Source organism: Rhinoderma darwinii, chromosome 3 (genome assembly GCF_050947455.1).
Source record: "Rhinoderma darwinii isolate aRhiDar2 chromosome 3, aRhiDar2.hap1, whole genome shotgun sequence".
Classification (NCBI taxonomy): Eukaryota; Metazoa; Chordata; class Amphibia; order Anura; family Rhinodermatidae; genus Rhinoderma; species Rhinoderma darwinii.
In genome coordinates, this window is record NC_134689.1 from 205,408,627 (window position 1) to 205,427,795 (window position 19,169).

General features: G+C 41.0%; 1 protein-coding gene across 2 annotated transcripts in view; it reads left to right on the forward strand.

Moving 5' to 3' along the window:
* The window catches only part of COG5 (component of oligomeric golgi complex 5), a 383,955-nt gene that overhangs the window by 341,663 nt on the left and 23,123 nt on the right, over positions 1–19,169 (forward strand). For both annotated transcript variants that reach the window (XM_075857265.1, XM_075857266.1), the window contains exons 19-20: positions 9,471–9,547; positions 11,635–11,761. In XM_075857265.1, coding sequence (XP_075713380.1) covers positions 9,471–9,547; positions 11,635–11,761 — 204 coding nt within the window. The remainder of the gene's footprint in view (positions 1–9,470; positions 9,548–11,634; positions 11,762–19,169) is intronic.

Genomic DNA, 19,169 nt, shown 5'->3' on the forward strand with positions numbered 1-19,169 from the left:
TTTAGGTAATGACTAAATGACCTTTTTGCTATGGACAAAGGACATCACAGGGGTAGGTAAAAACTTTGAATCTATCTTTTTACTATATGTTCTTTCCTCAAGTATGTCACCTTTGATAAATTAAGGAATATATGGTGCAGAGGTCAACCTGTTAACGTCTCAAATACCTTTATATATTAGGATCTCCATTAGGCTGGGACTAGAACTTGACTTTTGTTTTGTAGTGAGTAATAAATCGCTGTTCATAGGAATGCATTAGGCTAAAGCTACGTATCTCACTACAAATAATCCCTGTGATATCACTGTTCTAAATCGCTGTCCATAGGAATGCATTGAGTAGCTTGAAAACCTCTTCACAATCGCTGCAGACAAATGTGTAGCTCTGAAATTTCAGCTCCTAGAGATTAAAAATAAATCACTAGCAAATCTCTGGTCTCCAGCGATTTTGAAGAGATTTTCGAGCTACTCCATTTATTCCTATGAACAGCAATTTATCGCTTACTGCAAGACAAAAGCCTAGGTCTAGCCCCAGCCTAAACCGTGATTAACGCATACATATGTATTATCAGAATTATTCTGTGTCTGTCTGTATTTAGTGGTTTCATTTCCCTGCAGCTTTCCTGCTCCAGTATCTGCTTATTCCTGCTTGTAAGATTAACTGTAGTGATCATTTCTATTCACATACATTACCAAAACTAAATAGAAATTCAATGAAAATATACTGTAGTGAATGTACAATATTTGTATATTTTTATCCAAAAAAGGTCATGTCAAATACATGTCTCGAAAAAGAGATATGTGGCAAATATTAGGAACCATTCAAATATAGGAAATACCAGGATCCGTCCCATATAATTGTCACAGCCTCCTAGTAGCAAATTTATAGACACTGGAATCTAGCCAAGAATGAAGAAATGCCTAATTACACCCCGATTACATTTTTTCTTAGTATTATTTTTGTTATTTCTATGTGTATTTGTTCTATGTGACATTCGAAATCTTGCAGTCATCTGTAAAAGAACTGTATAAATACATTCACCCGCTCATCCATCTCGTGCAGGGCCTTTCAATCCGTCTCTCCAGTACATTGTCTCTGAGGTATAGTTTGGGCCTGATGTCGTTTTATTCTCTTAATCCAGACACAATTTCCAGAGAATGTCACCTTGAAAACTCAGTTTACACGTTGATTGTTTCAGGGAGCTAGAAAATGTCCAGTGTTAGTTAGAAAATGGAGTTAAGGGAAAACTCACTTACTTATTGAATGAACATAAGTGCTTTTATTGAAAAGCTGATGGCCACAAATCTAATAATAATGCTTAACTATTGTAGTGTCCATGAGGTTGTCCGATCTCGTGTACTTGTAGTGTTCAAATTTGTGGTTATTTTGTAAGGTTTTTTTTCCCCGCACTTACTTTCTATGTAATTTGCACTTTGATTTTACAGTCACATATTTTGTGCTGTTAATAAAATGATTTTTATAATATAGCCGTAATTTAGCACACAAAACCCTAAAAGTATACTAAATGTACTGAGAAATTGTTACCTTACGGTCTGCTAGGGCTCCATATGTCTGTATAGTAGTGTCTCTATGAGTCATGTTAGGGTCAGCCATTGGTGTGGAGAAGTCATCTAAGATCTCAACCAAATTCAGACCACTACTTCTCCTAGGGATCTGCTTAGCTTTCTGGTGCAGCAATTGTAACTAAATCGTAGTCAAGTATAGTAGTGTAAGGCTCTGCAATTCCTGACAAGAATGCGTAAAGGGGTTGTCCACTACGGACAAATGATGACCTATCCACCAGATAGGTCATCAGTATATGATGAGTGCGGGCCCGGACCCCACACCGATCAGCTGCTTCGGCTGCCTGCTAAAATGAAAGCTGAGGTCTGATTGGTTGCTATGGGCACCAAAGACCGTTTTACTGTTAGACTGTTTTTCAAAGTGACATATATATACACAAACATATATATATATATATATATATATATATATATATATACACACACATACACACACAAACACACACACATATACACAAACACATATACACAAACACATATGCACACACACAAACACACACACACACACACACACACACACACATACACAAACACATACAAACACACTCACATATACACACAAACACTTCACAAACCTTCAGCGCAACGCAGACTTCTACTCATGACTGGTGCCTTGCCCTGCATCTACTGCGCATGAGAAAAATGACATCCTCTTCTAAGGACGAAGAGAATATCATTGCGCATGCGCGGCCACCGCTAAAGGTAAATAGCGGTGGCCGGATACCTAGACAACGAGCTACAAACAGAGGGACTGACAGCAACTTCAATCAAGAATATCACGAAAACTACATCGCTGGGCTACAGACAGGTAATTAGAAAAATTATTAACTTTAGAAGGGTGAGCTAGATTAGAAGGGTTAGAAGCTAGAAGGGTTAGTTAGATTTTTGTAGATGGGAATAACCCTTTAAAGTTTCTTGCCACTGTGTATTTAATACGATAAGAGTCAAGATACAGATGGGTACACCTGCATACATCGTTAAATGCCCCTAACATATACCTTAGAAGTAGGGCTCTGACATAATGTGAACCAAAACTTTTGTGTATAATGTTTTCCTGTTATTCTCGAATGTCTGCTGTTTGAGTGTTCCACATCCCTGTCCATTTCCCAGAAAATTGCATGTCAGACCTCAATCATTAAAGGGTAACTAAATGTTTGACAATCTTCTGACATGTCATAGTGACATGTCATAAGTTTTGATCGGTAGGGGTCCAAGCACTGAAACCCCCACCAATCGCTAAAACGAAACGGCAGAAGTACTCGTGTGAACGCTCAGCCGCTTAGTTTCTGTTTGGCTTTTTCTGAAAACCCGATGTATCGGAGTACGGGCTCACAGACATGCTATTGAGCCCATACTCCGAGACATTGATTTCTGAAAAAAGCCGAACAGACACGAAGCGGCTGAGCGCTCACACGAGCACTTCTGCCACCTCGTTTCAGCGATTGGTAGGGGGTCTCAAGCTCCGACTCCCACCAATCAAAACTTTTGACATGTCATATATATATATTTATCTGTATATGTGTGTGTGTGTGTGTGTGTATATGTGTGTGTATATGTGTGTGTATATATATATATATATATATATATGTGTGTATATATGTACATATGTTTTAAAAGGTAACTAAACCTAAGGGTGGATTTACACAAACGTGATATACGTCCATGCAACGCGCGTGATTTTCACGCGCGTCGCACGGACCTATGTTATTCTATGGGGCCGTGCAGACAGTCAGTGAATTTTGCGCAGCGTGTGTCCGCTGTGTAAAACTCACGACATGTCCTATATTTGTGTGCTTTTCGTGCATCACGCACCCATTGAAGTCAATGGGTGCGTGAAAATCACGCGCACCACACAGAAGCACTTCCGTGGGATGCGCGTGATTCGCGCAACAGCAGTAAAAAGTATGAATGAAAACAGAAAAGCACCACGTGCTTTTCTGTTTACAAACATACAAACAGAGTGTCATAATGATGGAGGCTGCGCGAAACTCACGCAGCCACGCATCATGTGGTGATGACACACGGAGCTGTTAAGTGCCTTTTGCGCGTGCAAAACGCTGCGTGTTTTGCACGCAAAATGCACACGCTCGTGTAAATCCGCCCTAAGAGGTGTGATAACATCTACAAAAGTTCATGTATTCCCCATGGGGTCACTGGAGGTTGTACAGGGGGAGAGATGACAGTAAGGGTACTTTTACACAACCCGACCTGGGCCGTGTAAACGAGCACCGATCATTTACTCTTTTCACAAGGAGTTATGTATGGGGACGAGTGCTCGTTAATTCCTCATGGCTTTCAAGATCTCTGCTTGTTGTCATTCAATAGAAACTCACGTTGTTGACTGTCCTGGTTATGTGATGGGCACACAGGTGAATGGCTCATTCAAAGACAGATGTCTGATAACTGCATTGGAAACGGGGATCTAGCCTTCACCCTGGGCAAAAGATTCAGTTCACTGCCTTAGCCCTGTATTTAAATACGTTAGCTAAGGCAGAGTGGCTTGTTGGCCTACTCACTCAGCACACAAGCCCCTAACTGCTACTGCCCTGTGTGTCCATCAAATAACCAGGACAGATATTTAGTAACTGTAGGTATTCTGTTGTATGACAGCAAGGAGAGATCTTGGAAACTGTGAGGCATTGTTACAGAAAATATATTGGAAAGTGTTATAATATAATCTAATATACAATGAATAACATTTTACAATTAGGTCCAGAATTATTTGGACAGTGACACCAGTTTTGGCATTTTAGATGTTTACCAAAACATATTGAATATACAGTTATATAATCAATATTGGCTTAAAGTGCAGACTCTTCAGCTTTTATTTGAGGGTATTCACATCCTAATTTGAGGAAGGGTTTAGGAATTACAGCTCTTTAATATGTAGCTGCCTCTTTTTCAAGGGACCAAAGGTAATTGGACAATTATCTCAAAAGCTATTTAATGGGCTGCATGGGCTATTTCCTCGTTAACCCATCTTAAATTAAGCAGGTAAAAGGTCTGGAGTGGATTCCAGGTGTGGTATTTGCATTTGGAAGCTGTTGCTGTGAACCCACAACATGAGGTCAAAGGAGCTCTCAATGCAAGTGAAACAGACCATCGTTAGGCTGAAAGAATGAAGAAATACATCAGAGAGATAGCACAAATGTTAGGTGTGGCCAAATCAACAGTTTGGCACATTCTCGAAAAAAAGTGCGCACTGGTGATCTTGTGAACCCCAAAAGGCCTGGACGTCCACGGAAGACCACAGTGGTGGATTATTGCAGAAGCCGTTCCATGGTGAAGAAAAACCCATTCACAACATCTACCCAAGTGACGAACAGTCTCCTGGAAGTAGGTGTATCAGTATCTAAGTCTACCATAAAGAGAAGACTTCATGAGAGCAAATACAGAGGGTTCACCACAAGGTGAAAACCATTAACCAGCCTCACAAATAGGCCAGATTAGACTTTGCCAAACAACATCTAAAGAAGCCAGCCCAGTTCTGGAACAGCATTCTTTTGGACAGATGAGACTAAGATCAACCTGTACCAGAATGATGGGAGGAAGAAAGTATGGAGAAGGCTTGGAACGGCTCATAATCCAAAGCACACCACATCCTCTGTAATGGTGGAGGCAGTGTGATGGCATGGGCATGCATGGCTGCCAAAGGCACTGGGTCACTAGTGTTTATTGATGATGTGAATGAAGACAGAAGCAGCCGGATGAATTCTGAAGTGTTCAGGGATATACTCTGCTCAGATTCAACCAAATGCAGCAAGATTGATCGGACGTCGCTTCACAGTACAGATGGACAATGACCCAAAACATACTGCGAAAGCAATCCAGGAGTGTAAGGCAAAGAAGTTGAATATTCTGCAATGGAGAAGTCAATCACCAGATCTCAACCCGATCGAGCATGCACTTCACTTGCTTAAGACAAAACTTAAGGCAGAAAGACCCACAAACAAGCAACAACTGAAGACGCTGCAGTAAAGGCCTGGCAAAGCATCACAAAGGAGGAAACCCAGCGTTTGGTGATGTCCATGGGTTCCAGACTTCAGGCAGTCATTGCCTGCAAAGGATTCTCTACAAAGTATTAAAAAAAAAAAGACATTTTATTTACGGTAATGTTAATTTGTCCAATTACTTTTGAGCCCCTGAAATGAGGAGGCTGTGTAGAAAAATGGTTGCAATTCCTAAACATTTCACATGATAATTTTTGTTCAACCCCTACAAATGCATCTCAGTTGTTTCATTTCAAATCCAATGTGGTGGCATGCAGCGCCCAAATCATGAAGATTGTGTCACTGTCCAAATAATTCTGGACCTAACTGAATATCCCTTTATCTATTTACACCTGAAAATGCATCATGAATTGGTAATTATGCCCAAAATGACCTCCGATATTATGTTCTTGTTGAGCATGGGTGTTTAACCCCTTAATGACTGCCGATACGCCTTTTCACTGCGGTCAGTAAGGGGCCTTATTCTAGGCCGCTGCCTTTTAACGGTGGCCATATCCGAGTTCTGTAAGGATGCCCTGTGCAGGCTGGACTGGGTGCTCGGTTGTCTGATGACAGCTGTGCTCCTGCTCCCATGGTAGCGAGCAAAGTTTCCTTCATTCGCGACCATTTAACCCTTCAGATGGCGCGGTCATTAGCGACCGCTGCATCTGAGTAGTTTACAGAGGGAGGGAGCTCCCTCTGTCACCAATCGGCGGCCCGCAAATGCGATCGGGACGTAAATGTGTTGCCATGGCAGCCAGGGGAAAAATTAAGGCCCCCAGGCCTGCCCTGGCTATGTGCCCATTAGGCCGTGCCAGGGGCACGAGCGTGTTCGGTCCGTGATAAAGGGACCAAATGTCAGCAGTATTTTCTGAACCGAACACACTACAGGGAGCCGGGCCCCTAGCGTCATAGTTATCTATGACTCTAGAAAGTCCCTGCCTCGCTGCGGGAAAACTGTCCCGTACTGTAATCATATTTTCAGTACGGGACAGTTTTCCCGCAGCGAGGCAGGGACTCCTAGCATCATAGATAACTATGATGCTAGGAGCCCGGCTCCCTGAAGTGTGTTCGGTCTGGGAAATACTTCCAACATACGGTCCGTATATCACAGACCGAACATGCTCATGCGAATCTGGCCTAAGGGCCCATGCACACGACCATAGTGGCGTGCACGGCCTGTGATTTGCGGCTCGGATGGCCGCGGAGTGTCTTTAGTGGGCCGCCCGCAAATTACGTGCCAAGCACATGGCCGTTTAGGTTCATTTCAATGAGCCCAGACTACAAAATCCGGCCTTAATAAGACACGTCCTATCTTTCTGCGGTCCAGGCTCCCGGGCAATGCAAGGACCGTGTAAACCACTGTCGTGACCCTCTTCCCATTGAAAAAACTAAAGTTGGATACAAAATGGATGACTTCAAAATGGCCGCCATGGTCAACACCCAGCTTGAAAAGTTTCCCCCCTCCCATATACTAATGTGCCACAAACAGGAAGTTAATATCACCAACCATTCCCATTTTATTTAGGTGTATCCATATAAATGGCCCACCCTGTATATCAATAAAGTTTATCTTTTTTTACCATATATGGGTCGAGCACTCAAAATTTCTATAGGTGCCATGTTTGATTTAGGTGCGAGTTCTAAGACCCAGGATCACTAAACTTATCCTTTGTTAGGGTCGGTGGTATTTTTCCATATTTTCAGTTGTGTTATTAGTTGTCTAATCCGCTGTGGGGAAGAAAAGTGTCTGCAGAAATCAATTGTATTTACAGTAATTATTTTTTACACAAGTAGCCTTCATGTTAGTCATTATGCGAAATGTGTATACAGAGCTATATAAGTAATGTTAAATTAAGATATTTTCACAATTGAACAGCTTTTTACAGATATACAGTATGTGGGTTTTGTTGGGCACCTTTCGTGGCAGTCGTGCAATGGATTTGTCATGGGCGTTCACACCTGCGAGAATTCCATTTTTCTGTCCTGTCATAGGAGCAGAAAATTGAAGCTGCAATGGATCAATCGCCCGATGGACATCAACAGGGTTTGCTTGCTTATAATGGTGTCTGTCAGGTTCTGTCATTATGTAATTTGTTTTGCCAGAAAAAAATAACGCTGCGTGCTGTTCTATTTTTTCCATCAAATGTGATGGAATCTTGTGACAAAGAAGGCTCTAACGCAGTTGCGAACATAGCCTAAAGCAATGAATTTGTAGAGTAACTCATTTTTTTATGTAGGATCTACAGGACCTTTTCAATGAATTAGAATATAATCAAAAAGTTAATTTATTTCAGTAATTCAATTCAAAAAGTGAAACGCATTATATTATATAGATTCATTACACACAGTGTGATCTATTTCCAGAATTTTTTTCTTTTAATGTTGATGATTATGGCTAACAGTTAATGAAAACCCAAAATTTAGTGTCTCAGAAAATTAGAATATTATATAAGCCCAATTTAAAAAATGATTTGTAATACTGAAATGTTGACCTACTGAAAAGTATGTGCAGTATATGCAGTCAATGCTTGGTCGGGGTTCCTTTTGCATGAATTACTGCATCAATGCGGTGTGGCATGGCGGCGATCAGCCTGTGGCACTGCTGAGGTGTTATGGAAGCCCCGGTTGCTTTGATAGCGGCCTTTAGCTCGTCTGCATTGTTGGGTCTGGTGTCTCATCTTCCTCTTGAGAGATTCTCTATGGGGTTTATGTCAGGCGAGTTTTCTGGCCAATCAAGCAGTGATATTGCGGTTATTAAACCATTATTGGTACTTTTGGCAGTGTGGGCAGGTGCCAAGTCCTGCTGGAAAATGAAATCCGCATCGCCATAAAGCTTGTCAGCAGAGGGAACCATGAAGTGCTCTAAAATTTCCTGGTAGACGCTGCGTTGACTTTGGACTTGCTATAACACCATGGACCAACACCAGCAGATGACATGGCTGATTGTGGAAACTTCACACTGGACCGAAAGCAACTTGGATTGAGTGCCTCTCCACTCTTCCTCCAGACTCTGGGACCTTGATTTCCAAATGAAATGCAAAATTTACTTTCCTCTGAAAACAGGACTTTGGACCATTGAGCAACAGACCAGTCCTTTTTCTCCTTAGCCCAGGTAAGGACTTGGTCTCTGACTTGGTATCATGGAATGTGACAGTTGTAGCCCATATCCTGGATACGTCTGTGTGTGGTGGCTCTTGAAGCACTGACTCCAGCCGCAGTCCACTCCTTGTGAATCTCCCCCCACATTCTTGAATGGCCTTTTCTTGACAATCCTTTCAAGGCTGCAGTTATCCCTGTTGCTTGTGCACCTTTTTCTACCACACTTTTTCCTTCCTCTCAACATGCCATTAATATGCTTGGATACAGCACTCTGTGAACAACCAGTTTCTTTAGCAATGTCCTTTTGTGGCTTACTGTCCTTGTGGAGGGTGTCAATGACTGTCTTCTGGACAACTGCCAAGTCAGCAGTCTTCCCATGATTATGTAGCCTACTGAACCAGACTGTTGGACCATTTAAAGGCTTAGGAAACCTTTGCAGGTGTTTTGTGTTGATTCACTGATTAGAGTGTGACACCAGGAGTCTACAATCTGCAGCTTTTACCCAATATTCTAACCATGAGTCTACAATCTTGAACTTTTACCCAATATTCTAATTTTCTTAGAGACTAAATTTTGGGTTTTCATTAACTGTTAGCCATAATCTTCAACATTAAAAGAAAAAAAATGCTGGAAGTAGATCACTCTGTGTGTAATGAATCTATATAATATATGAGTTTAACTTTTTGAATTGAATTACTAAAATAAATTAACTTTTTGATGATATTCTAATTCATTGAGAAGGACCTGTATGCATGAAACCATGCTATAGCACAAACATGTATATTTGTCTTATTATAGATGGAGTTAGCAGTGGCTCCCTTGTGCAGAAGAGTTGCTGACCTTGGAAAGTCATACAGGCTTTTGAGATCATTCAGGTTAGTATCTGATTTAATAAAAAATTTAGAAAAATTTGCTAAAATAGCAATAACTGTATTATGTACATATGATCTTGTGGTCATTGTTTGCGCCACACTTCTAAATAAGAAGCTTTGCAACTAATTTTGTGTTGGAAATGAGGACCAGGCACCTTTATTCTTAAGGACTCTGTGAGTCCCATCTAATGTTACGCATATCTAGGAGTACAAAATTTTGTGGGGGGGGGGGGGGATAAATATATATGTATACACCAACCAGCTGTAAATTTAAAACCCCCTGCCTAATATTGTGTAGGTCCCTCTCATGCCACCCAAAAAAGCGCTGAACTGTCTGTGGTATCTGGCACTAAGTTGTTAGCAGCAGATCCTTTAGGTCCTGTAAGTTGTGAGGTGGGGCCTCCATAGATCAGGCTTTTTTTTTCTCCAGCACATTCCGCAGATGCTTGATTAGATTGAGATCTGGGGAGTTTGAAGGCCAAGTCAACACCTTGAACTCTTTTGTCCTGGTTCTCAAACCCTTCCTGAACAATTTTATGCATGTGGCATTGCTATTAGGGAATATCGTTGTCATAAAGGGGTGTTTTTGGTCTGCAACAATGTCTAGGTAGGTTTTACGTGTCAAGGTAACATCCACATAGGCCCCAAGTTTTCCAAGCAGAAAGTTGCCCAGAGCATAACTCTGCCTCCACCAGTTTGCCTTCTTCCCATAGTGCATTTTGGTGCCATCTCTTTCCAAGGTAAGCGACTCACATCTACCTGGCTGTCCACATGAAGTAAAAGAAAAGCATGGGGGTCATAGCATTCATGTGGATGTTACTTTGACACATAACATCTACCTAAACTTTGTTGCAAACCACTTCTACCTTTATTAAGAGTACCAAATAATCACTGGACAAATAACATATACTGTATATTAAGAAAATAAACAGCACAGAATGTTGGACCTAAAAAAATTACACAATCCTAAAAGGTGAAGATTCACTTTAAACTGAATATATTTCTAGTACTATGTATGTTGCTTATACTAAATTATAGAGAAGGTTATATAGAAATACAGATCTATAAAGAAATTCTTCCCTGTCGTTGGACTCAGTGTAAGTGTGCAGATATGGAAATATCTATCTATCTCTCTCTGTATCTATATATATATGAGAGAGAGATCGCAAGAAGAGGATTGGAGTCAGGCAGTTCGTCACAGACAGAGAGTCTGTAAAAGGGACAGGACCCCACCAACACTTATTAAACTGGTTCAAGGAGGCTGTTACGGTGACTACCGCCATTTTTAAACCAAAATGTATCCCCTAATTTGTTAGCGTGATATTCTGTATACTGTGCTGTGAAGCTTGCAGTGTATTTAGTAAGTGGGATGAGGCATAGAATATTAAAGAAAACTGGATTTTAAGCATTTTTACTTTTCTGACTGTCTAATGAGCGGTTTTTCATTAATTTCCACTCATTATAGTCAGTTTGATGCATGGAGATCTTAGACGTATTGGAAGAGAAGCTAAAAATGAAGGCAGAGTACAATTATAGCACAATTAGGCTGTTTTGTTAGTAGCGCTTTTTGTGCTGACGCTGCTTAGACAAGCCGTTATTTATTTCAAGGAGCAGCTTTTATTTATGAAGAAACGGCTTTTCTTGATTAACGTGTCCAAAAATGGCACTTCGCACGAGCTGAGGAGCAGGTTCATGAGCTGCTATTGTGGTCTTTTCTATCAATGCATTGTTTTATGAGATGCATTGCTCCTGTCTAGAATGGGATCGCAAGCCAGGAGTTGGTTGTACTGTATTGTATTATAATAAAAATGTGATCTAGGTACAGTCAGGGTTGTATGAGCCATTTAATTATTTACATATGGTATGATGAGATTCCTTCTACAATACAATACTCCTGTGCAGCATATATTTTATAATATGTATGCATTACAGAAGACATAAATCATGTTCTCTGCTATATTGCACATGTGGAGTAAAGAATATATAAGGGTGTGGGTCATAATGTAGAATAACCTGCTCATGTTCGCAATTAATACAGATATTCTGGAGGTGTCATACAGTCTATTATATACATTCTTTATTTTTTTTAGGCCTTTACTGTTTCAGACCAGCGAGCATATTTCCAACAGTGCATCTGTAGGCGACATCATTCCTTACAGTGTCATCCTCCAGTTTCTCTTCACCAGGGCTCCCCCAGAACTAAAATCGCCCTATCAGGTAAGATGAATATAACTTGCTATTATGGACTACCTCAAGTGGTGGATCATGTATGAGGCAAATAAATAAAATGTTAGAGAGTAGGAGCTGAAACAAATTAGACTGAATACAACAAACACTCAAAACTTCCCTGGGACTCTGCTTCTGGTTGTCATTTTTATGTATATGCACTAATAATAGACAACAATTTTTGCACTTTAGCATAAAGATTCATTTGTGTGCCGGCTGTTACCGTTGGACTCCGGTTAACCACTTATGGGGGGTAAAGTTTGTGGCTGAGCACCAACAAGGGAGACACATAGGTTAGATTTTGTTACCACAACTAACGAATATTTGTTGCACAAATGCAAATGTTCTATGTTCAAGGACGAATATACGTGTTCAGCACAGATATGAACCTGTAAACCAGGTATCACTTAATATGGACAAAGAGATCAATAAAAGATATTAAGAACAAAAATTATTTATATTTTATATCCAAAGCAAAAAATAGCACTTTGTGAAGGAGAGAGTGGGTTCAATCTTCCAGATCTAACAATATACACTCTTGCGTGTATAAATAGATGGATAGGAGATTGGCTCACAGGTAAAGCACAATTTTTGACCCCCCCCCCCCCCAGATCGAACTAGAGGTGATTTACCCATTATCACTAGAGGGGCTGTTACAGTCTGTGAATTCAGACTGGCCAGAAGGCTTTAAAATACCCAAAATTATAATGGGCTACGCTTATAGGGATTTGCCGAGTTAATAAAAAAAAGTGGCTATGGGGTAGGGGAATGCAATAAAATAAAAAAGAAGCCATTACTCACCCGACAGATCCCCCGCTGTGCTAGCGTAGCTGCTCTGGTCCTCTGCGCCGCTGTTTGTTGATATGGCTGCAGCGATGATGTGCTCGTATACCCAGCCAATCACTGTCCTCAGCGGTACTGTGACGTATACCTACTGAGTCCAGTGATTAGCTTTAATGCATGGAGGACTATGAATAAAACTAAACTGACCAAACATTTTTCTCAAAGTTTCTTCCTCTAATGGAGATTCATGAGAGATTAATTCATGAGAAATTGAACAACAGGATTGCTGAAGTGTGGATTAGGAAAGGTATTAGATACAATATATAGGATCAAGATATGTGCTGAATAAGATCGTCCAAAAGTGTTAAAAAAATATTTGACATACCCAACAAACATTTTTTGTATTATCTTTAACTAAAAAAATATATATAACAGTAAGATAAAATACTTGATTCTGGAAAATATACAAAATTAAAAAAATGTATGCACAGTTATACTATATATAATAATAGTATAAAATCTTTGAGAGAAAAAAAAATACTTGCTGCTTGGAGCAAAGATCTAAAATAGGAAGGCCCACGCGAGAAGCTGTCCGACAAGATTCTTCAAGGATTGTTTCAAATCTATAGTATAATTAAATCAGAGACTTAGAGGGAGATTGGCTGGAAAACAATGCTTCAGGGTTAAAGTATTTCATTTTCAAGACAGTGGAAATAATACCACAAATGTCTGGGTATGTCCGAAATGTGGCAGTGGTAAACTAAATCTTGTACATGCTATCTGGGGTTGTAAAAAGGATTAGGGAATTTTGGGATAACTTCTTCTATCTGATAAAGGCATCTGCAGGTGGATAAATAACTTAAGGCTGGTTTACACGGGCAGATTTCTGCCTATAACGAGCGCCGATTGACAATATAACAAGTCGATCGGTGCTCGTTAACCGGCCCTTTGTATCGTGCGCTGAAACCTGAATCCGTCAGGTCAGCGGGACTGACGGCTTTAGTGACAGCGGATCTGACACGCAGGATCAAGCTGCTATCGATCACATTTAAGTTCATAACTTAGATGTGAAAAAAAACAGCTGGATCCTGCATGTCAGAGAAACAGCAGGATCCAGCTGTTACTAATAACATCTTGTTATGAAGGACCGTCTGCCACTAAAGCAGTCAGTCCCGCTAACCTTCAGGTTTCAGCACCCGATACAGATTCTATGTATCCTGTATCTGAAAAAGTAAAAAAAAAAAAACATAAAAATAAATAACAAAGTTGCACAACACACTAAAATACACTGTTTTATGAAAAAAAAAAAAAAAGCTTCAAAGGTTTACATCAGGGATCTCAAACTCGGCCGGGTAAGTGGGCCAAATATAGAAAAAATGGGAAGTTGACGGGCCGCATTACTTTCAAATTTGATACAATACAAAATTATTGTTAATCAATTAGTTATTTGAACTACTATAACACTATATTACTATAATAATAATACTACATTACTATAATAATACTGCTAGGTTTAAAATTTGAGAGAATTCTCCACGTGCTTGAAACAATCCAGTTTTCTAGTTTAAGTGTCGCTAAATGCAGTCCGGCGGCTCAGTTGGCAGCGTTTGGCAGACACACATGTCAAGATTGGACAGCCCCTTTTTAGATAGTGCAACAGAGTCCTCTGTAGATAATGCCACAGTGCCCTCTGTAGATAATGCCACAGTGCCCTCTGTAGATAATGCCACAGTGCCCTCTGTAGATAATGCCAAAGTGCCCTCTGTAGATAATGCCAAAGTGCCCTCTGTAGATAATGCCACAGTGCACTCTGTAGATAATGCCACAGTGCCCTCTGTAGATAATGCCACAGTGCCCTCTGTAGATAATGCCACGGTGCCCTCTGTAGATAATGCCACGGTGCCCTCTGTAGCTAATGCCACAGTGCCCTCTATAGATATTGCCACAGTGCCCTCTGTAGATAATACCACAGTACCCTCTGTAGATAATGCCACAGTACCCTCTGTAGATAATGCCACAGTACCCTCTGTAGATAATGCCACAGTGCCCTCTGTAGATACTGCCACAGTGCCCTCTGTAGATACTGCCACAGTGCCATCTGTAGATAATGCTACAGTGCCCTCTGTAGATAATGCCACAGTGCCCTCCGTAGATGCTGCCACAGCGCTCCCCGTAGATGCTGCCACAGCGCTCCCCGTAGATGCTGCCACAGCGCACTCCGCCGATGCTGCCACAGTGCCCTCCGCAGACGCTGCCACAGTGCCCTCCGCTCTGGGGAAGACCCTGACAACACTGTCCATATATGGACAGCGATGTCAGGAAATTCCACAGAGTCCCAGAGCAGAGCCGATACTAGCGCTCTGCCTGGGACTCCGCTCTGGGGAAGACCATGACAACACTGTCCATATATGGACAGCGATGTGAGGGAACTCCACAGAGTCCCGAAGCAGAGCCGATACTAGCGCTCTGCCCGGGACTCCGCTCTGGGGAAGACCCTGACAACACTGTCCATATATGGACAGCGATGTCAGGGAATTTCACAGAGTCCCGGAGCAGAGCTTATACTAGCGCTCTGCACGGGACTCCGGCTCTGGGGAAGCCCCAGACATCGCTGTCCATATGTGGACCACAATATCAGGGAATTCCACAGAGTCCCGGAGCAGAGCCTGCACTAGCGGCTCTGTGTCCCGCGGGACGCAGATGATAGCCCCAGGGGCCGCATGCTTGAGACCTGGTGAAACATAGTCTTTAACTCCATAAATCCTATAGAATGGTCAACGGTGTGTCTGTTCCTGTCCCTGGTATAGAAGTGACACTCATGCATGGTCACTGAGTGACTAGGCTCAGCATGCATGGCCACTTTTCTGTCTGGAATGGGGGACAATCATTTCCTTTCTTAGACCGTACCCCCAATAATCAGACTTTTATGGTTCACTTTAAGCTGTTTTCATGAAAAAAATATTTATTCTGGAGTATTTAGGGACATAATACTCTGGCATAGAAAATGTGGGCGCATAAAATGTGGCTGCTGTATACCTAGATGCGATTTTGACAATTGATAACAGCTGATCGCCGGTGGTTAGAGAAGCTGGTTGAACACAACACCAGCTACTTTTTAAAAAGTGTGTATATATATATATATATAAATATACTGTGTATAATTTTTGGCCAGTGTTACCAAATAGGGACTCACCAACTGCATGTGCCTCCCTAAATGTTGTCCGCTTCAGGTATTATTGTGGATCAATGATGCACATCAAAGTGTAGAATCACTTATAAGGACCTTAGATAAAATGAAATCTGCGTCATTGGGCATTGTAAATTATCACTGCCAATTCTGGTTCACTTGTGGTCAAAATATCATTAAAATTTATTGCAAGGGTTAGTGTAGTACACTAGGTACCAGGCACTAACCAGCATCAGTGGTACTAAGAAGCAAAGGTAATTGGCACAAAGGTCACCGGCATTTTTCTTCTAGTTTCAAGGAGTATTCCCAACTTAGACATTTATGGCATATCCACAGCATACCCACAGAATATGCCACAATTGTCTAATAGACATGGGTCCCAGCTCTGGGACCTGCACCTATGTCGAGAATGGGGGTCACTTGACCCCCGTTTCGCCTGGTGCGTTGACTACAAGCTGCCGATTCCAAGACCAGGACTAGTGGAGAGAGAGCTGCGTGCGGCTCTCTCCATTCTGTTTAATGGGAGTTACGGAAATGCCATAAGTGTCTAAGATGGTAACACCCCTTTAAGGTCATGTAACAGGCACCTGCAACTACAGTCAGAAATGTGGAAATTGACTCTGCATAATAGCAGAGGCATTGAGCATGGTTCACATTGAAATTATCTTGTTGATTTGCTCATGTGCTCTTAATAGTATTTGTATGTTCTTTTGTCATTTCACTAAACTGATTTTAAGGGAATGTCTCATGTATTTAATTAAAGTTCCATTAATTAGATGTGAGTCTGTAGAAGAGAGATAATGTGTTTTCTGTTTTTATGGATAAACAAGATTTGTATTGGAAGAGAATGTTCACAACACGTGAGACATATACAAGATATTTAAAGAGTCTTTGTCACCAGTTTATCAATTCCCTATCTTCTAACTAATCTAATAGGTGCTTTGCTGCCGATAACTACAGTGTGATTTGTTTTAAAAAAAACTTTTATTATTTGCAGTTATGAGCATTTTTCTAAATTTGTAAATGAGCCTTTATTAGACAATTGGGAGGTGACAGCAGCGATTCTCCGGAGTTGGAGCTACCTCACAGCCTCTGACACTGTCCTATCAGCATGAAGCTGCTTCACACACAACTGGAGGGAAGGGGATCACTTCAAACAGCCATATCTCGGGCTGCAGACCACCCAGAACAGCGGTGGCATATGAAAGAGGAGATTCTAATCTTTCATTTAATACCAGGATTGCAGTTCTATCTGTGGCAAAACCGGAGATATCACCAGTTGAAAACAGTCAGGAATGGAAGCTGTATACTATATGATTACTGTGTTGCTGGGCAGAGAAGGGGGAGAAGCTGTATGCTGATTGGACAGCATAATACAGAAAACATTACACTGCCCAGAGTGAAAAGAAAGAGTCACCTCCTATTTGGCTATTAGCCACATTAGCATATTTAGAAAAATGCTCATAACTGCAAATAATAATCTTTTTTTAACCCCTTCCCGACATTTGACTTATCCATAAGCTAAAGTCAGGTAGGGGAAGTATGGAACGGGCTCACGGAGTGAACGAGCTCCATACGATGCTGGTGTCGGCTGCACGTTCCAGCCGACACTTCAGAGTAACGAGCGGCATCACGCTAGAGCGAGATCCCGCTCGTTCAATACCGACCGCAGCATTTAAATCGTTAGAAAGAGGGGGTGACCCCCTCTAACAACTCATCGCGCCCCCCGCCATGTAATCGCGGGGGGCGATGGTTGCTATTGCTGCCTGGGGGCCTAATGAAGTCCAGCAGGGCTTAATAGATTCCTGTCAGAATCACGATATACTGCAATACATTAGTATTGCAGTATTTCATGCAAGCGATCTAACTAATAAAACAAGTAAAAATTAGTTAAATAAAGTTTTTGTTTATGTAAAAAAACTAATTAAAGGTTAATTCGCCAGAATCGCTCTTTTTTGGTCAACTCATCTCCTACGAAAAATGAAATAAAAAGTGATCAAAACTTTGCATGTACGCCAAAATGGTATTATGGTATTACTACAGCTTATCACGCAAAAAATAAGCCCCATACCACTTAATCGGCGGAAAAATAAAAAAGTTATGGCTCTCGGAATTTGGCGACACAAAATACATTTTATTTTTTACACTTAGGTTTTTACTTGTAAAAGTAGTAAAATATAGAAAAAACTATATATATATATATATATATATATATATATATATATATATATATATCGCCATAATCGTATTGACCCACAGAATAAAGTTAACGTGTTTTTTTCTGCACAGTGAATTCCGTAAAATCGACACGCAAAAAACAATGGAGGAATCGCTGTTGTTTTCATTTTCTACCCGACAAATTATTTTTTTCCCGTTTTTTAGTAAATTATATGGCACAATAAATGGAAAATTAAAAACTACAACTCGTCCCGCAAAAATCAAGCCCTCATAGGACTATATCGACGGAAAAATAAAGAAGTTATGGCTTTTGGAAGGTGGGAAGGAAAAAAACTAATTGAAAATCGGAAAAAGGGCTGCCGCGGGAAGGGGTTAAAACAAATCACACTGTAGTTATCAGTAGCAAAGCACCTATTAGATTAGTTAGGAGATAGGGAATTGATAAACTGGTGATAGTCTCTAAGTATATGAGTTCACAATAAAATTTGGATTAGAACAAATACATTTCTTCCGTATTAAATGTAAAGAATAAAATTAAAGCGGAAAAAAAAAATCGAAAGAGGGGACAACTGAAGAGCGAAAGAGCCTTCAAGATTTCGTAGCTCTTACAAATTGTCTCTGACCTGGATACTCTTCATAAACGATCTCTCTCCGTCCAGACCTACGCTGAGCTTCTCAATGCCTAAAATGGAACTACAACGGTTACTTTACCAGAAAGCTCCAAAAACATTACTTCTATGACCATTTCGATAAATGTGGCCGGCCCTTTATCCTTGATTGCCTACAAGCTGTGTTTAGGCTATTACATTTCATAATAATATTTGGACACAGGTCCCTACTGTTATCCTGTCTTTTTTTTCAGAGGTACGATCAGTTGCTGTATAATATACCAGGTCATTTTGTAGAAATTCCACCAGATGCCTTACGAGCTAAAGTGCTAGATTACATTACATCCACAGCCCTACCTGGACTGTCTCCTGAAGCAATGAAATCTTTGGAATCTGAATTCACAGAACAATAATTAATATCTGCCATTCAATTGACCCCTGCAGGCAAGAGCCCAGGCCCTGATGGGTATTTCCCTAGTTTTATGATATGATATGGAGGGAGTCGACCCACTGAGAGCGGGTGTAGAGGGAATTCCATAATCTAGGTATAGCTAACCTCATAGCCATAATATAATGGCGTAACAAGCCCTTTTTAAAATGTGATGGCGCCTGGGATCATGGGCAGTAGTGCCAATTCAGGGGA